Source organism: Rana temporaria, chromosome 4, assembly GCF_905171775.1.
Source record: "Rana temporaria chromosome 4, aRanTem1.1, whole genome shotgun sequence".
Taxonomy (NCBI): domain Eukaryota; kingdom Metazoa; phylum Chordata; class Amphibia; order Anura; family Ranidae; genus Rana; species Rana temporaria.
Window position 1 is genome coordinate 273,306,522 of NC_053492.1, and position 25,386 is coordinate 273,331,907.

Below are 25,386 nucleotides of genomic sequence, written 5' to 3' on the forward strand. Positions count from 1 at the left end.
GCAAGCGCCACCAGAACAACCTGGGGCCGGATGATATACATACAGTACAGAGGTAGAATCTTCAAATCATTTTATAGTAAAGACAAAACTATGTGAAGAACAAGATAATCTTTTTTCTTTTTTTCCCCCCCCACCCTTCCCCACCCCCGAACCTGCAATGTTCAAGGGGAAGAGAAAGGAAAAACGGGCAAAAACAAATAAATAAGGAAATAAATTAATATTAAAAAGAGAAAAAAAATAGAAAAGGGAGAATAGCACCTAATACTGACTGCATTCCCGGCACCCTCAATGGGTTCACACTGTGCCTAAGAATCAGTGAATACGTTAAACTCATTGGAAGTGCTAAATAAAAGTGAAAACAAACCCCCAGTCCCAGAATAACTGAGGTATCCGGTGTTGTGGGCAAATCCCAGAGTATGGAATATCCTATCTCACAAACACATTTTCAGTGAGGGCTGGAGAGACCAGAAGACAACATAGTAAATTGGCAGTAATCTCCAGTGGTACTTTACGGCAAAGAAGGGAAAAATAACAAAAAAAAAATAAATAAATAAAATTACCATAAATATTCCAGTGTAATCATTAAAGTTAAACTGACTACTTTATCTTCAATTCTATATGAAGATGTAACTGAAAGAAGGAAAGAAGAAAGAAAGAAAGTAAAAGGTCAGAGAGACCTAGTAAGGAAAAGAAAGAAAGAGTATAGGTTGAGGTTGCCAGCTACGGACTACACTGACCGGGCCACAATCCCTGGAAACAACCAGAGCAGAGAGCCAAGGACAAGAACAAGCAGGCGGAACTCCACCCTCTCTTATCTTTATATCGTAGGTAAACCTAAATGTCTAGCCCAGGGTTCCCACACCGCTTCAAAGGTTTTGGAAGAATTAAGTATTGAGCCTACCATCTTCTCCTGGTGCATGATCCAAGAGATCTTCCTCTTGGCCATCTGAACAGAGACAGTAGGTTGTTTCCAAGCACCCGCCAGCGTAATTTTGGCACCTGTGAGCATGAAGGCTATTAGTCTTTGAGCATATTTAGAGGCTTGGGGAACACCGACCCCCAGTAATGCTATTTGGGGAGATTTTTCAACCGGTACACCAGTTACCTTTCTGATGAGAGAAAACATTTTGTTCCAAAATCCCCTTATTTTTGGGCATTCCCACCAAATGTGTAACATGGAACCCTGGGCTTGGCAATTTCGGAAACACAATGGAGATGTGGTTGGAAACATAGCTGCTAGTCTGGAAGGGACCAAGTACCACCTCATTAATACTTTAAGGTTAGCTTCAATCAAAGAGATATTAATAAGACCTTTGGAGGATCTCAATCCTACCTCATGCCACTTCTCCAGGGTCCAGGACATCCGTAGATCTTTCTCCCACGCCTCCATGTAAGAAAATTTGGAAGTAGGATCCGATAGTGAGTTATAAATAATAGAAATTCCACCTTTCTGTTCAGCAGTGCTAATGCACCATTTTTCGTAACGGGTGAACTCAGGGGGATTTGGTTTATTTTTCCAAAGTGATGTAATAAAATGGGAAATCAGGGAATATCTATCCCTTTCAGAGTCCGGCATACCCAAGGATCCCACACAGTGTGCCATTGAGATCAGGCCCACTGGGGAGAGAAAGTGTCCAATCCTATAAAGTCCCTTGTCCAACCACCATCGAAAAATCGTAGGGTCTCTATTTGGATTAAAGTGGGGGATCTGGAACAGATTAGCTAGAGGTCGCATATCGGAGATTATCGCAGGAGATTTCCGCAAGTCATCCCAAAACCTGAATGCCTGAGAGAGTGTTGGGGCCATTATGGCCGGTCTTAGTTTTTGGGAGCACCAGAGCAGGTCATCCAGGGGATTATTAGGAACCGCCTGACCCTCCATCTCAATCCAATCTGGTTTCTCTCGGCAGGAGTAGATGGATGACAGTTGGGTCAATCTAGCTGCCTGATAGTAACGAAAAAGAAGTGGTAAACCCAGACCTCCTTTAGTTACGGGTCCATATAAAACATTTTGGGGCAACCTATATCCTCTACCATTCCATATAAACTTCAGCACTTTGCCCTGGAATTTTTTAAGTTGGTCTTTCCTAATTGCAATGGGGAGAGATCTAAATAAATATAGCAGTCTAGGTAGGAGAGTCATTTTGACCGAATTGATCCTTCCTAGCCAGGATATTTTGTGGGTGGCCCACGTTTGTAGATCAGTTTCGAGTTTGCGGAACATAGGAGGGAAATTGGCCTGATAAAGGTTTTCAAATTTATTAGTCAGGTTTATCCCCAGGTAACGGATAGAGGAGTCCGCCCACTGGAATCTAAACAAAGTCTTCAGTCGCTCTACCATTATAGGTTGTACATTTATGTTCAATGCCATTGATTTTTTCATATTGACCCTTAATCCCGAGACATGTCCAAATGAGTCAAGCACTTTACAGATAGCATTCAAGGATGTTCCCGGGGAGGTGACAAATAGGAGACAGTCGTCCGCAAACAAAGCGCATTTGTGGGTTTGCTGTCCACAAGAAACTCCAGTAATATCCTGATTGGACCTGATGGCAATAGCTAATGTTTCTATTGCCACAGCAAAAATGATAGGAGACAGGGGGCATCCCTGTCTGGTCCCTCTTTTGATCAATATAGGATCTGAGAAATATCCCTGCATTTTGACCTTCGCCTGCGGTCCTGAGTATAAGGAGCGCAACGTTCCCAGGAAATTCTTTCCAAACCCCCACCGTTTCAGGATCTCAAATAGATAAGGCCAAGATATAGAATCGAAGGCCTTCTGGAGGTCCAACGACAGAAGCAGTCCCTCCTGGGAAGGACCTCCATCCCATCCCGACTGTAGTAACGAAACCACATCTATCGCCCGCCTGATCTGGTCCGGACCCTGTCTCCCCGGTATGAAGCCTACTTGATCTTTATGTATATAATGGGTGATAAATGAATTTATTCTGTTAGCTAATATTTTTGTGAGAATTTTCACGTCGTTATTGATCAATGAGATGGGTCTGTAATTTTCCATCTGTTCCGGGTCCTTATCAGGTTTGGGGATAACAGATATGAAAGCCTCGTTCAGCTGAGGATGGAGGTCCTCCCCCGTTCTTTTAGAATTGAAAAATTTTGTAAGGTGAGGGGCAAGAGTATCTGCGAAGTTTTTATAATAAGGGGCCGAAAAGCCATCTGGCCCAGGAGCTGAACCTCCCTTCAAATTTTTAATCACATCCAAGGTTTCCTTCACAGATATGGGGGCCTCCATAAGCTTCACATGATCAATGTGAAGGTTAGGGATAGGCAGTTTGTCGATATAGGATTGAATCTCCGGGATCCCAGCTGAGTCACCGGCTTGGTAGAGTTCAGAATAAAATTCTTGGAAAGTTTTGAGAATGATTTCGGGGTTACGGGTAGTAGCCCCCTCGCGAGTTTTGATTTTTGGGAGAGAGAATGTGCGGTAAGTCGGTGAAAGTTTGGTGGCTAGCATAGTACCCATTCGATCCTTATGTTGGTAAAATTTCGCTCCGCTCCACCCAAGGGACCTCTCAGCCCTTACAGTAAGCGCTAAGTTAAGGGCTAGTCTAGCAGCGTCCAGTTGGGAAATCTGGATCGTAGCTTGATCTTTCTTGTGCCGTTTGCATAAATCTGTAAATTCCCTATCCAATTTGTCAATTTCCAAAGCTTTATCCTTTTTTATTTTAGCCGCAATTTGTATAAGCTGACCACGGATCGTAGCCTTATGCGCAGCCCATAGAGTCTCAGCTGAGATCCCCTCAACATCATTTAAGTTAAAATATTCCTGAAGTGCTTTCTCAATTTCCAAGACAACTAATGGGTCTTTAAGGAGGGTTTCATTAAGCTTCCAGTGAAAATGACGAAAGTCGCCTGACCTGCTTTGAAGGGAGCATATCACCATTGAGTGATCAGAAAGAGCTGTCTCTTTTATGCGTGCTTTAGTGATCAAAGGGACATGTCTCGAGGAAACAAGGATGTGGTCTATTCTCGAGTATGAGCGGTGAGGGTTGGAGAAATGGGTATAATCCCTTTTAGAGGGGTTAAATTCCCTCCAAACATCCACTAGATTTCGCTGAAAAATCAGCTTAGCTATTTGCGAACTAGTCCTAGTTGGACGGGTCAATTGTGAAGACAGAGGTCTGGACTTGTCAAGACTCTGGTCGAACGCCACATTGGAATCTCCCCCCAATATAACTATCCCTTCCAAGAGTGTTTCTAAGGCATTGAACATTGACTGAAAAAATTTGAGTTGCCCTCTATTAGGAGCGTAATAAGACACAAAGGAGAAAAGTTGCTCATCTATCCACCCTTTCACTAGGATAAATCTCCCTTCAGGGTCCCTGTGCACTAATAGTGATTTAAATTTACAAGATTTAGCGAAGAGCACTGCAACCCCTCTTGTCTTGTCCTCTGCATTTGCCAGGAAGAATTGAGGATAGTGAGTATGGATGAATGAAGGGGAATACCTTGTAGGGAAATGGGTTTCTTGTAAAAGAAGTACTTCTAGTTTTTGGGAACGATAGGATTGGAACACTTTCTTCCTCTTGACAGGGGAATTTAGACCTTGGACGTTGTGGGATACTACTCTAAGAAGTGGAGGTGAAGTGGAGTTACGTGACATGACCAACAAATAACAAGAGCGTATGGTAGCTATGTGCACTTACCCCGGGGGATAGGAGGCGTGGGATCCGAGAGCAGACGGCATATATAGGGCCTGGACCCGGAGAAGAGCTAGTAAGGAACTGTGTCCGCAGCTTGGCAACCTCAGGAAAAGAAAAAGAAAAGCAGGAGAAGAGAAAAAAGAAGGAACATATGACAAAGCATATTAAATGAAACCGGCGAGAGTGAGGTGGAAAAAGTCCCAACCCCCTCCCGCCAAACAAAACATACACGTAACCCAAGTCAAGGGTTACCAGACCAACTCCCGACAGCGGAAAATCCACAGTCGAGGGTTGGACGGGGGCACAAGGCATCTGCCCCGGTCATAGCCATCCCTAAAAGGAATAAGGCACATAAAATTATTATGAATATATAATACCAAAAACTATAACATTTTAGAACATATAGAACAAGGGCAGCCGAAGCCCGTAGATCAAAGAGGAAGGGATCCAATTAGGACCTATCAGTATGCTATATAAGATAATCAAGATATTACTAAGTTTAAGTCCAGGTTTAATGACCTTGAGTCAGTAGCTATATATATATAGAAACCCGAGTGGTTCAAAAATAAGTTTGGATGTTATCAATAAATTACCAAAGGAGCCTTGATCCCGGTCCCTCCCTCCAAACTGAGAAGGGGCCCGGATCAAAACCGGCGGCACAATTAGTATGCAAAATATATGCTAAGTTTTGCAAAAATTAATCCTGTGAAGGAGAAAAGACAACCTAAGGTGGTTGAAACAGTTGGGAACCAAGTGGACCAGGGATCTCCCAAAATTGTTGGAAGATCCCGGGTAAAACATGCCCCATCATGGACATTCCAGGAACCCTAAAAGGAGCACATATCTGATGACACAGAAAAAAAAACAAAGTCAGGTTGTGACTGAGTCCTTAATACGTCTACTTTTGTTGGATTTCCATGGCGGTGAGATAGGGCTGGTAGGAGTAGGCCGTTTGGACGATCCTGCCTGTGGGGTGGAGGTGTCCATCGCTGGATCCAGCGTGATAAGCTTCAGGGAGAGTAGAAGTTTTTCCCCCTCAGGAAGAGATGTGAAGGAATAAGTTTTTCCCTTATGTGAGAATTTCAGGGCAAATGGGAAGGCCCACCAGTACCGGATTTCTTTCTGCATCAGAATAGAAAGTAAAGGCTTCAGGGCCCTACGCCTTTGGATGGTTAGAGGGGATATGTCCGCAAAGATTTGTACATTGACTCCTTGGAACAGGATGGAGGGATGTTGACGTGAGGCTTTCATTACTTCCTCTTTTACTGTGTAGTAATGTGGCTTTACCACAATGTCTCTAGGTGAACCGTCTTTTCTGAGAGGGCCAAGGGACCTGTGTGCCCTGTCCAATTCTAGTTTATGAGCATTTATTGACGGTAGCAGGTGCTTTATGAGGTCCTGCACTGCTGTAGAAACGTCCATAATGGATTCTGGGATCCCCCTGACCCTAAAATTCTCTCTCCTTGAACGATTTTCGAGGTCGTCAATTCTGTTCAAAGCAGTGTCCAGCTGTTCTTGCAAAACATGTATGTGGTCAGTGTTCTGATTAGCCCTAGAAACCGTGATATCCAATTTTTGTTCTATCACCTCCATTCTAGAGCCGAGGTTTTGAAAGTCATTTCTAATGTCATTAGTTATTTTGTTGGCAGTGTTGGCCAGGCCTTTCTCCAGCAATTCAGAGAGTTTGAGGAAAAGTTCTCCTGCATTTTGAGGCATAATGGGTTCAGGTATGCCTGAGGAGAAAATGGCGCCTGAGGGGGATAATGCATCTCCCATGGGGGAGATATGAGAGGCTGAGTGCTGCTGTGAGGGGTTCTCCATATCAGGAACTATGGCCACTGGTGAGAGAGACATGAGAGCAGGAGCGCCATGGGCAGTCATGTCTGCATAGGAAATGGGTTTCTGGGACAGAGTTTGTCTGTCCTCCTGTCTCCCCCCAGCGCTGGCTTCTGTTACCTGAGGCGCGGTCGCCATCTTGGATTCGCTCGGTATCTCCGCCGGCGAATTACGGGTCCTCGGGTCCCGCCGGACCGCGCTGCTGTACATGTACAGGCAGTCCTAAGGTTCCCCCAGATGTGTGGCCAAAATTCGGGCCGTCGGCTGCCGTTCGTTCCGGGCTAGGGCGGCGAAATGACCGGGTCAGTGCGGAGCTCCCGGCTTAAGCAGCCATCACGGGTGCCTCCGCGCATGCGCCCCCCCAACCTGATCTCTTAATGGATCAGGGAGTGTAAGTATTAATTGATGTGTGCACACAAGAGGGAGATTGGATGGAAGGCCTGGTGATCATGGGCTTCTTCTCTAGTCTTGCGAACCATAGAAATGCGTGACCCGTAAGGAGTCAGGGGAAGGCAGTGTTTGCTCCCTGCTTCATACTGTTGAAGTAGGCTGTCAAGTGGAGGAGCAGGAGAAAAGAGAATTTGCAGTAGTACAGACTGTAAAAGCTTCCAGACCTGGGGCCTTCGAAAGTAGGATGCCCTTAATGGCCTGGACTAGATCTGCATGATTCTGGCTAAAATGAGAATCACAATTTTTTTGCTTAGAAGATAGATCACGATTCTCGCGGCGTAACATCATCTTTCACATTAAAACAAAAAAAAAATTGGGCTAACTTTACTGTTTATTTTTTTATTTTTTTTATTATTCATTGAAGTGTTTTTCCCCCCAAAATTGCATTTGAAAGACGCAGTGCAAATACAGTGTGACATAAAATATTGCAGCAATTGCCATTTTATTCCCTAGGGTCTCTGCTAAGATATATATAATGTTTGGGGGTTCCAAGTAATTTTCTAGCAAAAAATATTGATTTTAACTTAAACAAGTGTCTGGAAAAGATTTGGGGCCAGATTCTTAGAGGAGATACGACGGCGTATCTCCAGATACGCCGTCGTATCTCTGCGTCCGGCCGGTCGTATCTATGCGCCTGATTCTTAGAATCAGTTACGCGTAGATATCTGTTAGATCCGACAGGCGTAAGTCTCTTACGCCGTCGGATCGTAACTGCATTTTTAAGCTGACCGCTAGGGGCATGTATGCTGATTTACGCGGCAAAATATGTAAATCAGCAAGATAAGTATGGCCGTCGTTCCCGCGTCAAAACTTAAAAATTTTGCATCGTTTGCGAAACTCGTCCGTGAATGGGGCTGGACTTAATTTACGTCCACTTCAAAACCAATATGTCCTTGCGGCGTATTAGGAGCAATGCACACTGGGAGATTTCCACGGACGGCGCATGCGCCGTTCGTGAAAAACGTCAATCACGTCGGGTCACAGAAGATTAACATAAAACACGCCCCCCTGTCCCACATTTGAATTAGGCGGGCTTACGCCGGCCGATTTACGCTACGCCGCCGCAACTTACGGAGCAAGTGCTTTGAGAATACAGCACTTGCCCGTCTAAGTTGCGGCGGCGTAACGTAAATCGGATACGTTACGCCGCCGCAAACATACGCACTCCTACCAGAATCTGGCCCTTAGACTTTAAGTGGTTAAACTTACTGTATTTACACACATAAGTTTGATCTAAGAAGGAAGAGTTAGTTACAATGTTTCAAGTTGTTAAAAACTTGGCAGACTGCCTTTACACACAAACAGAAGTTTATCCCTTTGATCTAAGAAGGAAGCATTAGTTACAATGTTTACTGTTAAAAACTTGGCAAACTGCCCAGATATATTCTTTTGACAGCTGATAAGTCTCTCCACTTGTTATATGAAAGAATCGGCAAACTGCATTGGAGATCTCAGGGGGGTTGAATCGAGATCATGATTTTTTAACGATTAATTATGCCGCTCTAGCCTGGACCAAATTCAGAGACATTGTGCCAGATTCAGATACATTATCGTATCTATCGGCGGGCGTAGCGTATCTCAGATACACTACTCCGCCGTAACTTAGGGCGCAAGTTCCGTATTCAGAAAGAACTTGCGCCCTAAGTTATGGCGGCGTAGTGTAAATGTGTCGGTGTAAGCCTGCCTAATTCAAATTTGGCTGGTAGTGGGCGTGTTTTATGTTAAACTATCATGACCCCACGTAATTGACGCTGTTTTCGAACGGCGAATGCGCCGTCCGTGGACGTATCCCAGTGCGCATGCTCGAAATCATGTTGCAAATAGTCAATGCTTTCGTCGTGAACGTAACTTACGTACAACCCCATTCACGGACGACTTATGCAAACGACGTAAAATACGACGCTGTTCGTACATTTCCGACGTCCATACCTAACATGACTTACCCCTGCTTTATGAGGGGTAACTTTATGCCGGAAAAAGCCTTACGTAAACGACGTAAAAAAATGCGCCGGGCGTACGTACGTTTGTGAATCGGCGTATCTACCTAATTTGCATATTCCTCGCATAAATCTACGGAAGCGCCACCTAGCGGCCAGCGTAAATATGCAACTAAGATATGACGGCGTAAGAGGCTTCCGCCAGTCGGATCTTAGCAAAATTCCGGCGTATCTTGTTTTCTGAATACAGAAAAAAGATACGCTGGCGCATCCTAGAAGTTACGCGGCGTATCAATAGAATCCGGGCCATTAGCATTAAGAGCTGAGTGGGCTTCTGGGGAAAGAGGAGAGAGATGAAGGTCATGGAAGAAATTATTCGCTTGATCAAGAGGGAAAAGGGAGGGTGTGTTGTATATAGAGCCCAGGAAATAGCAAAAAGCAACGGAAACTTTGTTTGTGCCCACAAATAGGTTTGTGGGCACAACCCACCGCATTAAGCTTCCTGGCCAACATCATGCCAGGCTTATTTGCACAGGAGTAAAATTTGTGCTTGGCCCAATGCAGGGCTTTCTCTCCCCTTTCAGAGGCCAGTAAATCCAGTTCAGCAGCAGTGGCATTGTGGACCTCCTTGTTTGCAGGTGTGGGGTGAGATTTCCATGTCGCATCGGCAGATATCAGGTGGGCAGTGAGCTCCTGGATCCTATTTTCCCTTTAATGCTTATGTGAAGAGGCAAGCTGTATACAGTGGCCCCGTATGGTAGTCTTGTGGGCTTCCCGAAGTCACAGAACCCACATTATCCAAAAATAAAGTTTGAAGGTGGGAGTGAACTTTAAGAAATGCATCCTGAGATGTAAGGAAAGAGTTATTAAGTTGCCACTGAAAGGTAAGAGCGAGTCAGGTCCGAGAGCATGAGCAAGAAAATGATGGGATTTGATCTAACCACAGAGAAGTAGGGATCGTTATTTTATGTATATTTGAAATAGGGCATAAAGGGGCAAAGACATGGTCAATCCTGCAGAAGCTATCATATGGGTTGGAATAAAAGCTAAAATCATGGTCACGTGGTTGGTGCTGCCTCCATGTGTCTACTAAGCTGTGGGACTGTAAAGGTGATCTCATTTGCTTTTTCATAAATGGATCGTGGGAGGGAGAGGCCCTTGGGGCATATCCTCTATCTATCGAAGAATCCAGGGCCATGTTTGTGTCACACATTAGGATAAGTGTTCCAGAGCAGTGCTGGGAGACCACTTCGATAGAAGAAAAAATTGAGTTGGAAGCGGTTAGAGGCATGATAGGTAACCATTTAAGGTGCCCTGGAGCAATAGGTATCTACCGGTTGGGTCTGCAATTTCTTTGTTACAGGAAAATAAGAGGTTGGAACCAGAAGACAATTAAAACCCCTCTATGTTTCTTAGGAGCAGAAGCCATTTAAAAGGTAGGAAAATGTGGAAAAAGGTATTTTGGGGCAGAGGAGGAAGAAAGCCTAGTCTCTTGTAAGCATACCATGTCAATGTGACTTGATTTTAGGTGGTGGAATACCTTTGACCGCTTCACTGATAAATGAAACCGTTGAATATTGTGTGAGCAAAACTTTAATGGAGTCAGAGCCATGGCAAGGAGACGAAGTTAGGCTGAACTGATGGGATTCTGATTACCTCCATTGGATGGTAGTAGACAAAGAGATTTAAGGATTGTCAGGATTGCAGCCTGGGGAGCGATGGCACCATTGGTTGTAGCATGTCCGAGCTACGGCTGACAATAATAGAACAGTGTGCAGTCTGCACACCGCTCTGTTTATAGGGTAAGGCAGGTGCAGTGCATAAGCACTGATTCAAGGAAACCGCCGTGAATTCTGGCGCACTTCCGCGTTCCACTGTGGAACGCACGCGGCGCCAGGCGATGATGTCATTGCGCGGGCGCCGTATGCGTTCCAGCGTGGAACGCATTACGACGGCGCGAGGAGCACCCGTTACAGAGGAGCAGTGTGTGTATCATGTTTAGTGTATGAGGAGCAGTGTGTCTTGTTTAGTGTAAGAGGAGCAGTGTGTGTCTTAGTGTATTAGGAGCAGTGTGTGTCTTAGTGTATAAGGAACATTGTGTGTATCATGTTCAGGCCCGTCGCTACAAGGCAGGCAAACCAAGCAATTGCTTGGGGCCCCGAATTGGCCTGGGGCCCCAAGCAGGGCTCTTGCTGCGCTTCCTATATGCTGCAGCCGCCTGAGCGCTCTATAGAGAGCCTGCAGCACTGCTGCATTGAGTCGTCACTTCCCCTTCTCTGTAGCGTGGCCGAACTCCTCTTCCTTCCTCCTATCAGTCCGGACTCCGGCCGGGTACCACGCGGTACAGGAAATTCAGTTTCCTGTTCCCGGCCGGACTGACAGGAAGTGCACACTGAGTACTCACTTCCTTTCAGTCCGGCTGGGAACAGGAAACTAAATCTCCTGCCACGTGGTACGGACCCGGTAAGGAGGGGGGACCAGGAGGGGGCGTAAAAAGAACATAGGGAGGGAGGGGGCCGGGAGGGAGTAAAAAGAACATGGGGGGGTTTGCGTGCGTTCGTGGGTTGGGGGGCCTCTATGTCCATTTTGCTTGGGGCCCCCAAATTCCTTCAAACGGCCCTGATCATGTTTAGTGTATGAGGAGCAGTGTGTGTCTTAGTGTATGAGGAACATTGTGTGTATCATGTTTAGTGTATGAGGAGCAGTGTGTGTCTAAGGCCTAGTACACACGAGAGGATTTATCCGCGGATACGGTCCGGTGGACCGTATCTAGAGGATTTCCACGGATTTGGATCCGATGGAGTGTACTCACCATCGGATCGAAATCCGCGCCGAAATCCCCTCGCGATGACGTGTCGCGCCGTCGCCGCGATGATGACGCGGCGACGTGCGCGACGCTGTCATAAAAGGAATTCCACGCATGCGTCGAATCATTACGACGCATGCGGGGGATCCCTTCGGACGGATCGATCCGGTGAGTCTGTACAGACCACCGGATCGATCCGCGGGAGCCAATTCAAGCGGATAGATTTGTGTCTACAAATTTTTATCTGCTGGAATTGGGAAATTTCCGCGGATAAATATCCGCAGGAATGTACACACCATAGAATCTATCCGCTGAAACCGATCCGCTGAGATTTTTCAGCGGATGGATTCTATCGTGTGTACGGGGCCTTAGTGTATGAGGAGTATTGTGTGTATCATGTTTAGTGTATGAGGAGCAGTGTGTCTTGTTTAGTGTATGGGGAGCAGTGTGTCTTGTTTAGTGTATGAGGAGCAGTGTCTTAATGTATATTGCAGTGTCTTAATGTATGAGGAGCATTGTGTGTATCATGTTTAGTGTATGAGGAGCATTGTGTGTATCGTGTTTAGTGTATGAGGAGCAGTGTGTGTGTGTATCATGTTTAGTATATGAGGAGCAGTGTGTGTGTGTGTGTATCATGTTCAGTATATGAGGAGCAGTGTGTGTTTATCATGTTTAGTGTATGAGGAGCAGTGTGGGTCTTAGTGTATGAGGAGCATTGTGTGTATCATGTTTAGTGTATGAGGAGCATTGTGTGTATCATGTTTAGCGTATGAGGAGCAGTATGTGTGTATCATGTTTAGTGTATGTGGAACATTGTGTGTATCATGTTTAGTGTATGAGGAGCAGTGTGTGCGCGTGTATCATGTTTAGTGTATGTGTGTATCATGTTTAGTGTATGAGGAACATTGTGTGTAGCATGTTTAGTGTATGAGGAACATTGGCCCATATTCTCTGTAAAAATCCGTGGGCTGCGCTTAAGGCATTTACACTCCGCTGTCCCAACTTACAGGAGCAAGTGTTGTATTCCCCAAACACTTGCTCCGTAAGTTGGGACGGCGGAGTGTAAATGCCCTGGCGTAGCCTGGCGGATCTCCAAGGGGGCGGCTTGTATTCAAATTAAGCGCGCCCCCGATTCTAATGAACTGCACATGCGCCGGGCTTCAAAAAGCCCAGTGCGCATGCTCCAGTTCTCGGCGGAAAACGTCAATGACGCCGACGTGTGCGTCATTGACGTAAAGTCGTATTCAAGAACGACTTAGTAAAACGACGTACCCGACGAAAAAACACGACGCGGACCCGACGCCATCCGTAACATGGCCTACGTGGGACTTGCGGAAACTTACTCCTCATATAGCAGGAGTAAGTTTCCGCTTACGCAAACGACGTTAGCGACGGTTACGCGACGCAAACTCGTTTGGGAATCGGCGTAAAAGGATCATTTGCATACGCAAATGAGTCCTTCACGTAAATGCCATCTAGCGGCGGCCGGCGTCATTACATTTAAGATCCGCCAGTGTAAGTGACTTACAGATGGCGGATCTTAAGTGTATCTATGCGAAAATGATTCTAAGAATCAGTCGCATAGATACACGGGCCAAAAAAGGGAGATACGATGGAGTATCCTGAGATACTCCATCGTAACTTCTATGAGAATATGGCCCATTGTGTGTATCATGTTTAGTGTATGATGAGCAGTGTGTGTCTTAGTGTATGAGGAGCATTGTATGTATCATGTTTAATGTATGAGGAGCATTGTGTGTATCATGTTTAGTGTATGAGGAGCAGTGTGTGTGTGTATCATGTTTAGTGTATGAGGAGCAGTGTGGGTCTTAGTGTATGAGGAGCATTGTGTGTATCATGTTTAGTGTATGAGGAGCATTGTGTGTATCATGTTTAGCGTATGAGGAGCAGTATGTGTGTATCATGTTTAGTGTATGAGGAACATTGTGTGTATCATGTTTAGTGTATGAGGAGCATTGTGTGTATCATGTTTAGTGTATGAGGAGCATTGTGTGTATCATGTTTAGCGTATGAGGAGCAGTATGTGTGTATCATGTTTAGTGTATGAGGAACATTGTGTGTATCATGTTTAGTGTATGAGGAGCATTGTGTGTATCATGTTTAGTGTATGAGGAGCAGTGTGTGTGTGTATCATGTTTAGTGTATGAGGAACATTGTGTGTAGCATGTTTAGTGTATGAGGAACATTGTGTGTATCATGCTTAGTGTATGAGGAGCAGTGTGTGTGTATCATGTTTAGTGTGTGTATTATGTTTAGTGTATGAGGAACATTGTGTGTATCATGATAGTTTAGTGGAGCAGTGTGTGTGTATCATGTTTAGTGTGTGTGTATCATGTTTAGTGTATGAGAAAATTGTGTGTGTATCATGTTTAGTGTATGAGGAGCAGTGTGTGTGTATCATGTTTAGTGTATGAGGAACATTGTGATATCATGTTAATGTATGAGAAAATTGTGTGTGTATCATGTTTAGTGTATGAGGAACATTGTGATATCATGTTAGTGTATGACCCCCTCCTCTGTCCCCTGTGTGAGGACAGGCGGTCACCTGTACAGCATATAATGAGGAGGATGGGGAGGGGGAGGCGGCGCTGTCCAGCAGGGAGCTGACTGAAGCAGGTGTCGGTGTTGTCCTGAGTGGCGGAGGAGACTACAAGTCCCGTGATGCTAGAGGGACGGGCGGCTGTGTGGTGGGTGTCAGTGTGGAAGTAAAGCCCCCTCTATTGGCGCTCTCTTGTGGTCTACGTGGGGCTAGGCATAGAAAACGTGTGCGGAGGGGAGCACAGCCCACCAGCCTCTCACATCCTCTGAGCACAGCTCCCTCCTCCCGGCCACACAGAGCGCAGGATCCGGGCTCTCCCCGGCTGGATGTAAAGGCAGAGCACAGGAGGAGCCGTGTATGTAGTGCTGTACCTGTGGCGCTGACTCCCTCCCTCCCTCCTTCCTCCGTGCGGTGTCCGGCCAGCTCTTCTCCCGCGGGAGGCAGAAGATGCGCCCTGTCCTCTGAGACTGGAACAGCGATGATTCCCGAGACGTCCAACCATGTCGTGTCCACCATCGAGAACCTGCCGGCGGAGAGCATCTCCAGCAGCCCCGGCCCAGTGCAGAGGTTCAGGAAAGTGTTTAACAGGTGAGAGGAGCGCCGGGGACAAGTGGTACAAGTCATGGCAAAGTGCGAGCCGAGGCTCCCTAGTCTGTCCTCTCTAGAGGGATGGGACTCAGCTTCCCCACCAACTTCCATCACATCACATCTTCATACCTCCAATGGTACCCATCACCCCTTCATGCCCCCAATTGTGCCCATCACATCTTCATACCTCCAATGGTGCCCATCACACCTTCTCACCTCCAATGGTGCCCATCACACCTTCTCACCTCCAATGGTGCCCATCACACCTTTATGCCTCCAATGGTGCCCATCACACCTTCTCACCTCCAATGGTGCCCATCACACCTTCATGCCTCCAATGGTGCCCATCACACCTTCATGCCCCCAATTGTGCCCATCACATCTTCATACCTCCAATGGTACCCATCACACCTTCTCACCTCCAATGGTGCCCATCACCCCTTCATGCCCCCAATTGTGCCCATCACATCTTCATACCTCCAATGGTACCCATCACACCTTCTCACCTCCAATGGTGCCCATCACATCTTCATACCTCCAATGGTACCCATCACACCTTCTCACCTTCAATGGTGCCCATCACATCTTTATACCTCCAATGGTGCCCATCACACCTTCATGCCTCCAATGGTGCCCATCACATCTTCATACCTCCAATGGTGCCCATCACACCTTCATGCCTCCAATGGTGCCCATCACACCTTCTCACCTCCAATGGTGCCCATCACACCTTCATGCCTCCAATGGTGCCCATCACACCTTCATACCTCCAATGGTGCCCATTACATTTTCATACCTACAATGGTGCCCATCACACCTTCTCACCTCCAATGGTGCCCATCACACCTTCATACCTCCAATGGTGCCCATCACACCTTCATACCTCCAATGGGGCCCATCACACCTTCATACCTCCAATGGTGCCCACCACACCTTCATACTTCCAATGGTGCCCATCACACCTTCATACCTCCAATGGTGCCCATCACACCTTCATACCTCCAATGATGCCCATCACACCTTCATACCTCCAATGGTGCCCACCACACCTTCATACCTTCAATGAATGGTGCTTTTGTATCCCAGGGAACATCTCTGAAAATCATTTCAAGCTTCAGGGAATTCCTGCTAAAATTGAATTTTCCTTACATTGATGGTCAGTGGTAAAATTGCACTTTGGGGTTAGCGGGAATAATGCACCCCTTATGTTGGTGGTCAGTGGGAAGAATACACGCCTCGCGTTGATAATCAGTAGGAAACATGTCCCCTTCGATTGGTTTACATTGGTGGTTGTGGGAGGAATGCTCCCTTAGGTTGGTGGTGAGTGGCAAAATTTTACTCCTTACATTGGTGGTCAGTGGGATGAATCCTCTCTTACATTGGTGGTTTGTGGGAAGAAGGGCACCCCTTACATTTGTGGTCAGTGGGATGAATCCTCTCTTACATTGGTGGTTTGTGGGAAGAAGGGCACCCCTTACATTGGTGGTCAGTGGGAGAAATGTCACCTTACATTTGTGGTCGCTGGGAAGAATGCCCCCTTTAAGTTGGTGGTCAATGGAAAAATTGCACTCCTTACATTTGGAGTTTGTGGGAAAAATCCCCTACTTACATTTTGGATCTGAGGGAACAACCCCCCTTACATTGATGGTCTTTGGGAAGAATGCCACACTTTCATTGGTGCTCACGACATTTGCAGTCAGTGGGAAGAAGCCCCCCTTACATTGGTTGGCAGTGGGAAGAATGTCTCTATTACATTAGTGGTTGGTTGGAAGAATGCCCCCATTACATTAGTGGTTGGTTGGAAGAATGCCCCCATTACATTAGTGGTTGGTTGGAAGAATGCCCCCATTATATTGGTGGTTGGTTGGAAGAATGCCCCCATTATATTGGTGGTTGGTGGGAAGAATGGCCCATTACATTGGTGGTCAGTGGAAAGAATGGGCCCCACTACATTGGTGGTCAGTGGAAATAATTGCCTCATTTTATTGGTGGTCAGTGGAAAGAATGGCCCCATTGCAGTGATGGTTGATGGGATGAATGCCCCCATTACAGCGATGGTCAGTGGGAAGACTGACCCATTTACATTGATGGTCAGTAGGAAGAATACCCCCTTACATTTGTGTTAGTGGGAAGTTTTCCCCGTTACATTGAAGGTTATTGGGAATAGTATCCCCCTTACATTTGTGGTCGTTGGGAAGAATGCCCTCATTACATTGAAGGTTATTGGGAATAGTATCCCCCTTACATTTGTGGTCGTTGGGAAGAATGCCCTCATTACATTGAAGGTTATTGGGAATAGTATCCCCCTTACATTTGTGGTCGTTGGGAAGAATGCCCTCATTACATTGAAGGTTATTGGGAATAGTATCCCCCCTTACATTTGGGGTCGTTGGGAAGAATGCCCTCATTGCATTGAAGGTTATTGGGAATAGTATCCCCCCTTACATTTGGGGTCGTTGGGAAGAATGTCCTCATTACATTGAAGGTTATTGGGAATAGTATCCCCCTTACATTTGTGGTCGTTGGGAAGAATGCCCTCATTACATTGAAGGTTATTGGGAATAGTATCCCCCCTTACATTTGGGGTCGTTGGGAAGAATGCCCTCATTGCATTGAAGGTTATTGGGAATAGTATCCCCCCTTACATTTGGGGTCGTTGGGAAGAATGCCCTCATTACATTGAAGGTTATTGGGAATAATATCCCCCCCTTACATTTGGGGTCGTTGGGAAGAATGCCCTCATTACATTGAAGGTTATTGGGAATAATATCCCCCCTTACATTTGGGGTCTTTGGGAAGAATTCCCATATTACATTGACGATGAGTGGAAATAGTACCCGCCTTACATGTGGGGTCGTTGGGACTAATGCCCCCCACACTGGTGACCAGTGGGAAGAATGCTTCCCTTAGATTGGTGGTCAGTGGTAAAAATGCCTTCTTTGTGGTGGTCAGAATTGCCGTCCTTACAAAGAGTTAAAGAAAAAGGAAGAGAGATCAGTGTCAAGTCGCTGGCTCTTCTAGTGGTGTTGGACATGGAAATATACACGCATCATCAGCCCAAGGAACCCTTAGCAACCTCTTAAAGAACCCCAATGCTCCCTGGTTGAGAATGGCTGATCTGAACCCCAACTATATGCATAGTAAGATCTTTAAGGTCACATTGCCTCTCTGATAACCATCTGAAATACTTTTAATGTTGCAGAATACTAATTGTTGTCATAAAAATATTAATGAGGTATCCAAACTATATTTCATGTTATCCAGATGTATGTGCCGAATGCTTTTGCTAGCTACATAAATCGCCTAGACAGCTCTAGGCCCAATAGTAGTCACATGGTCTGCTATGGCCAATCATTTTAGCCCTATTACAATGTAAGCTACAGCTATAGATATCCTATGGCATGGAGATCTAGAACTTTAGGCCACTGGGCAATGATCAATGTGCAAAATGCTGTAAGCCATGGCAACCAATGAGAAGTCCTTTTTCATCCCTAAGGTGAGATTTGCTTGCTTTGGGTTAATTAATGAATTAGTTCTCCATGATTAAGGAGAGAAACATGTTGGAGTTGTGGTCTGGATGATTTGAGCTGAGGCTGCTTTTACCTGCTAACCACTTGGGCCGGGTGAAGTGTGCGGCGGTTGGGCTATCTCGTTTTACAAATGTATTAATATTATAGCGTCCTATATTTGCTGTACACAAGCCGCACACACCTAGTGCACTTATGTCTGCGTTGGAGTAACGGCTGTGTGAGAAGTAATTGCTCATTGATACTGCTGTCCCCCAATGTAGCATCTATCATATGCTACCTGTGAAAAGAGGTGAGGAATTTCCTCTTCTTTGCAAGCTTTGTCCTATTCATAGTAAGCGATCAATACGACTTGAGGCTTACCCAGTCTGATTACATGCTGCAATGAAGAATGGCTTTCCTTGAGTCAAGCGTTTGTTGTTGGTGAAGGGAGCATGTCGCCTTTAGGAGGATGTTATTTAGGTTTGTTTATTAGGACTGAAATGAGAAATCAAAGCAGTGCCAACTGTAATGTAAATGATTAATATTTTCAATATTTGCAACGTAGAAGATACATTACTAGAGGTAGTAACTTTCTGTTTGTAAACACCCATTACAGTAATTCATTTGTGTCTCTCCCCGTCACTTGTTATAAATCCACCAGGGATTATTTACCTTCCTATTATGCATTAAGCCTGAAATGATTTCTTTGTATCCCCCTAATGCAAAGCGAAGACAGGCAAAGCAGATCTCTGATTGATTGGTCTGGTTTATGGCAAATATGTAAGGGAAAGCAATGTGAATAAAGCATATCAAGTAGCTGCTTGTGGCAGAGTAAGAACACAGAGCTGCTAATTTCCAGAGTTTTATTTCACACCCGTTTGAATTGTGAAGTAGGGGGGGTGTTATGATGTCATCTTAATTTACAGAGTTTTATTTCACACTCGGTTTTCCCAGTTCTGTTTGAATTGTGAAGTAGGGGGGTGCTATGATGTCATCCTAATTTATAGAGTTTTATTTCACACTCAGTTTTCCCAGTTCTGTTTGAATTGTGAACAGTGGCGGCTGGTGCTCAAAATTTTTGGGGGGGCGCAAACGAAAAAAAAAAAAAAAACAATTGCAGCCTCACTGTACCTATCAATTGTCACCACTGTGCCATGCCATCAAATGCAGTCACTGTGCCATCAAAACGCAACCACTGTGCCATCAAAACGCAGCCACTGTGCCATGCCATCAAAACGCAGCCACTGTGCCATGCCATCAAAACGCAGCCACTGTGCCATGCCATCAAAACGCAGCCACCGTGCCATCAAAACGCAGACACTGTGCCATGCCATTAAAACGCAGCCACCGTGCCATGCCATCAAAACACAGCCACTGTGCCATACCATCAAACGCAGCTACTGTGCCATCAATTGTCACCACTATGCCATCAAACACAGCCCCCAATTGTTGCCACTGTGCCCCCAATTGTTGCCACTGTGCCCCCAATTGTCGCCACTGTGCTCCCACTTGTAGCCACTATGCCCCCACTTGTAGCCACTGTGCCCAGTACCCCCCCCCTGGCACTTACCTTTATGGCTTCTACGTCCCTCGATGTCCCTCGTCCCGCCCTCGATGACGCTTCAGCCAATCAGGTTACCTGATTGGCTGAGACGCCTGTCAGTCTTGTCCTCGGACGTACGGCCGGTACGCCCCGAGGATGAGCCCTGATAGGCACTTCCACACAGCCAGTCAGCTGCCGCTATTCAGCTGACCGGCGCTCAACATCCGGCCAGCTGAATAATCAGTGGCGGTGCGTCCTAAAATATACAGATTCATACAGTGTATGAATCTGTATATTTTACTGGCTGTGAGCGAGCCAGAGGGGGCGGCGCTCCTGCGTCCCTATGGACGCACCGCCACTGATTGTGAAGTAGGGGGGTGCTATGATGTCATCCTAATTTATAGAGTTTTATTTCACACTCAGTTTTCCCAGTTCCATTTGAATTGTGAAGTAGGGGGGTGCTATGATGTCATCCTAATTTCCAGGGGTTTTATTTCACACTCCGTTTTCCCAGTTCCGTTTGAATCGTGAAGTAGGGGGGTGCTATGATGTCATCCTAAGTGCGCAGGTGACACGGGGAAGGAATTGCTCAGCTCCAGGGCTCTACACATGGATGGCAAATTCTGCTATATTAACAAAAAAATAATAATTCCCATTTGTTTGCTTATTTACAAATATAGTTGAACAGAACGCAGGATCAGTCATTCAGAATAACCAATCACGCTTTATCTATTAAAGAATACTTTCAGCATCTCTTCTGGTTTTGCATCAGTTTCCTTTGTAGCAGCCTTTGTTGTCTGCTGTATAAATGTGTTGCATCCAATGGTTCGATAGACACAGATAGGATTAGCACTATTGCCTTGCAGTGCTAAGGTCTGAGTTTCATTCCTACAAATACAAGAATTGTTTGTTTGTTTGCACGCCATTTCCTCCCTGTAGCCAATACCATACTGTTAGGTTAACAGGATTGTAGCTACATTTGTTTTAGAGCAGGTGTATCACTTTGACTGGTTTATTACATTGTAATGTCTTCTGGGAACATGATTGATTGCTATGGTTCTTTGTGCTTCTGAAACACTGCAGAACATTGTGGACTGTATAAATTAACGATATCCTTGATTGATTTTGCTTTGTGTTACATAATGCTAACGTGAATGCATTTTAAATAACTCTCCATATGATGGCCCCGTTGCACTCAGCAGAGTTGTAGGGATACCCCAAAAATTGCAGGGGCTGGTAGTAGAAATCAAACATGGTGCTGCATATGGTTAGGGGGTACTCTTTATTGCCACATTGTACTTGTACAGAGCTTGCTGCCATTCTAACTTTCTGAAAATTATGTGTAAATTCAGACAGTATTCTCATAGGAATAGGGCTGACCTCTGCCTGTCATGTGATGGCGCTCAGGCCTGGTGATAGGTTAATCAGACATTAAAGTAGAATTCCAGGCTAAACTCAACTAGCCTTAAAAATTCTTCCTCCCTCCTTCTAACACATATGCTTAAAGTGGAGGTCCACTAAAAAAAAAATACACAAAAATCCTGTAAAAAAAAAAAAAAAAAAAAAAAAAAAATAGAAACAAAATTATTTTTTACTTGAAATGGCGGTTGCTATGCGGAAGTTCCTAATTTTTAATCTGCCTCTTCACATACCGCGGCAGGTCTTCTTCCTCGTCCTCCCTGCGTTGCCTTCTGGGGAATGGGGCACGCTGCCTTCTGGGAACTGTGTGTTTCCCAGAAAGTAGCCACCCATTCACAAAAGCGATGCGACACTCGTGCATACGTAGTAGGAAACGGGCAGTGAAGCCGCAAGGCTCCACTGCCTGTTTACCTCAGTAAGGATGGCGGCGTTGGGAGCTGTTAGGATCGAGCACCCCGGCACCTAGGACAGGTAAGTATCCTTATTAAAAGTCAGCAGCTACAGTGTTTGTAGCTGCTGACTTAAAAAAAAAAATCGCAGGTGGAACCCCACTTTAATAACCTTTTGTAAAAAAAAAAAAAAAAAAAGATGTCTATACTTTCCTATTCTCAGCCCAATCTGGGCTGGTCACGTGACCCTACTGTGTCAGTCAGTAGCTGCTGCAGGGGAGAAGAGGCCAACATCGGATGGGCCATAGGCGCCTATGGATGACATTTCTGCTCCCAAGCATTCTTAGCCATTAAGGCCGGTCATACATGTAGCCAAGTCCTTTCATGCAACCATGGTTTGCAGAAAATAAATTTGCTTGATTCTTTCATCAGCATAGACAGTGTTGATGCGGGAATCCCTCCTTCTGGTCCACTGTCTTCTCCCGTCAGGGGAGGGTGGAGCTAGCTGTCCCTGCCGGGAGAAGGCAATGATTATTGCTAGCAGCTATAGCAGTCGCTAGCGTTAATCGTAGGTAAAACCCGACATGCTTGTTGTGTCCAAATTGATTGAGCCGTCAGAAAATCAGATGCAGCACATTCATACACAAGGGCAGATGCTCCATGGTTGAAACCAAGAATCAATCACATTAAAACAAACACCCTTCAACCCTATCTCTAAACCAGCAAAGTTAGAGATCAGCAAACTTTGCAGTGAAAATGCATTAAAAAGTGTTGAATTTTTTTTTTTTCAGTTGCAATATTTATAGAAACTGTAAATCATTTGGTTATATTGCCTACTGCTATAAATAAGAAACCTTTCTCAGTGCAGAAGGCATCCTCAGCAGTGCATTTTACCACTCAGAGCTTTTTGGCTTTTTTCCTCTGTGCCAATTTCTTCCTTGGGAACCCTGTGACCCCAGAGGCTGTTTCAGCACCTAATACTGGCCTGTAGTATCTCTTCCAGGTACCAGGACACAGATCTACATTTGGGATAAGAAATTCTAGGTTGGCTTTGAGTGGCACTGCAAGCCCCGTGGTGACATTCTGAGATCTGTAGTCCTTCTCTAGCCTGCAGAGGTTCCTGGTATGTAGGTGTCTGCTCTCTCTTTGTCCGGGAGCTCATCCCAGCTGCGGACCATGGGCGGCTGGGTCCTTCTCTTCACCAGGAAAGCTCTGGGCATAACAAACGCCTGGCTGCCAGAAACTTTTTACCTGGCAAACCTCCGCGGGCACTCTTACCTTCCCCTCCCGGTACTGGAATGCCTCTAACGACAGCTATGCACACAGGAGGTGTCCCCTCCGCTAATCTGATCCACCCGGGAGCCTCAGCTAAATCTTCAGAGAAAAGGTGGACATGAGCAGCAACTGGCGCATAACTCTGCATCATGGCAGCCGTGCGTCTCCTCCCTCCTTCCTTCCAATAGAATCGCTTCTCCTTTTGTCCAATTGGGAAACCGGTCTCAGGAGCCACTTCCTGATTGGCTGGGAGGAGAATCAGTGTGACAATAGTAAATATTCATTCGTTATTGTCGCACAACTGGGTTTGCTCAGGGCACAGTGCTCTGCGACACAAGCCCACCCTTTTTTGAAGCCAATTAAAGCCTCTGGCTCTAATCACGTGCTTTATAACAAAAAATAAAACATCGGAATCCATGCACCCGAGCCCCTCATGTAAATGAGCTACTTTAATATTACTTTAAGATAATGCATTCTACAAGCTTTTTTGCATCTTTTTCCATTTCACTACACTCACTACGCTCGCTGGAATACATCCGCCATCAATAAGCGTTTATTGATTGGTTTGCGCAAGAGTTATAGCGTCTACAAAATAGGGGATAGTTTTATGGCATTTTTATTAATAATTTTTATTTTTACTAGTAATGGCGGCGATTTTTTTTTTTTTTAATTTTTTATCATGACTGCGACATTATGGCGGACACATCGGACAACTTTGGCACCATTTTGGGACCATTGTCATTTTGACAGCGATCAGTGCTATAAAAATGCACTGATTACTGTAAAAATGACACTGCCAGTGAAGGGGTTAACCTGTAGGGGGCGCTAAAGGGGTTAAGTGTGACCTAGGGAGTGCTTCTAACAGTTAGGGGCGTGGCATGCCTTGATACATCACTGATCGCTGTTCCCGATGACAGGGAACAGACGATCAGTGACATGTCAGTAGGCAGGATAGGGAGATGTTGTGTTTACACTAACATCTCCCCGTTCTTCAGCTCTGTGACTCAATCGCGGGACACCGGCAGGCATCGAGTCCGCGGGTCCTGTGGGCACAGTCACGGAGCTCGTGACAGGGTCGCGAGTGCGCCACCATACGGCACGCAAATTAAAGGGGACGTGTGTGTGTATATATATATATATATATATATATATATATATATATATATATATATATATATATATATATATATATATATATATACGCCCATTTGTGCAGCCGTGCCATTCGGTTGACGTATATACTCGTGCGGTGGTCGGGAAGCGGTTAAAGTCCAGAGACGTTCCAGTATGTTGCTGGGGCTAAAGTGGATATGTTTCAAAAAGGTCCATATCGGCTAATTTTTATAGGCATTGTTGGCCTGACTTTTCTTCAATGGGTCTTATAACTAAGCTCTTTATTGTAGGTTAGAGACAAGTAGCATATACAAAATATAGGTAATATAAAGAAAGAAATGATTGTGTTCTTTAAAAGAACAATACATTGAAACCTATAAATCAGTGATAAGAATGATCATACTCATGAGGCTTAGAATAGCTAGGTTGTGCTAAATATATTATTGATGAGCTTCCAGTAGGGTCTTAGTTTATTTCATTGGTGGGCCATGTGTAGAACAGTCTAAGTTTGCATACAAATAAGAGATGGCATATTCCCTGCTCACCCGAGTGCAATCATAAGAAGCACTGTAGTTTAAATTAAAAATCATTCCACTTCAGGGCAAGCTTGGTCCTCTTTGCTAAGCTTGGATACAGCTACTGTATCTTTTCCAAGATTGTATGAATTCCTTCCAGGCAATAATGGGGGGTTTGTTGGGATCTGTGAGAGACGGTCATTTGTACTGTAAAAGGAACATAGGCTAGTAGTGATTAATGAACTGTCCAGCCTGAATGTGCTTTTTCTTTGTAGCTGTGAAACAGGAAACACAACAAGTATTGGACTTAAAGGGTCTTAACAAATGGACTTCAGCTGTACACTGACATGGTGACATGTGTCCTCAGAATTTCCTGGTGCCTCTCCCAGACACATGAATGAAATCACTTAAATCATTTAGATGAACTTAGATGTCTAGACGGGAATAGTCCATTGCAGTGTGATTACCAAATGATATCCTGCTCTGTAATTTCAGTGTAGCATGTCATATTTAATAGTTGACTGAAAGATCATGCATAGAAAATTTGTGTGAGTTTTAAAATGGTTGGATGTAATATACAAGTGCAAATACATATTTATTTTGGGGCAGATCCACAAAAGTCTTACGCCGGCGTATCTCTTGATACGCCGCGTAATTTCAAATTTTGCGCGTCGTATCTGTGTTTTGTATCTTCAAAACAAGATACGACGGCATCTCGGCTAGATCCGACAGGCGTACGTCTTAGTACACCATCGGATCTAAGCTGCAATTTTTCGGTGGCC

At 45.3% G+C, this 25,386-nt stretch overlaps 1 protein-coding gene across 2 annotated transcripts in view; it reads left to right on the top strand.

Moving 5' to 3' along the window:
- Positions 1 to 14,310: 14,310 nt before the first annotated feature.
- The window catches only part of SLC35F1 (solute carrier family 35 member F1), a 454,222-nt gene continuing 443,146 nt past the window's right edge, over positions 14,311 to 25,386 (top strand). Inside the window, exon 1 of one of the 2 annotated variants that reach the window (XM_040350310.1) lies at positions 14,311 to 14,841. In XM_040350310.1, the coding sequence (XP_040206244.1) occupies positions 14,732 to 14,841 (110 nt within the window). In that variant the 5' untranslated portion in view covers positions 14,311 to 14,731. The remainder of the gene's footprint in view (positions 14,842 to 25,386) is intronic. The other variant, XM_040350309.1, reaches the window with a different exon arrangement.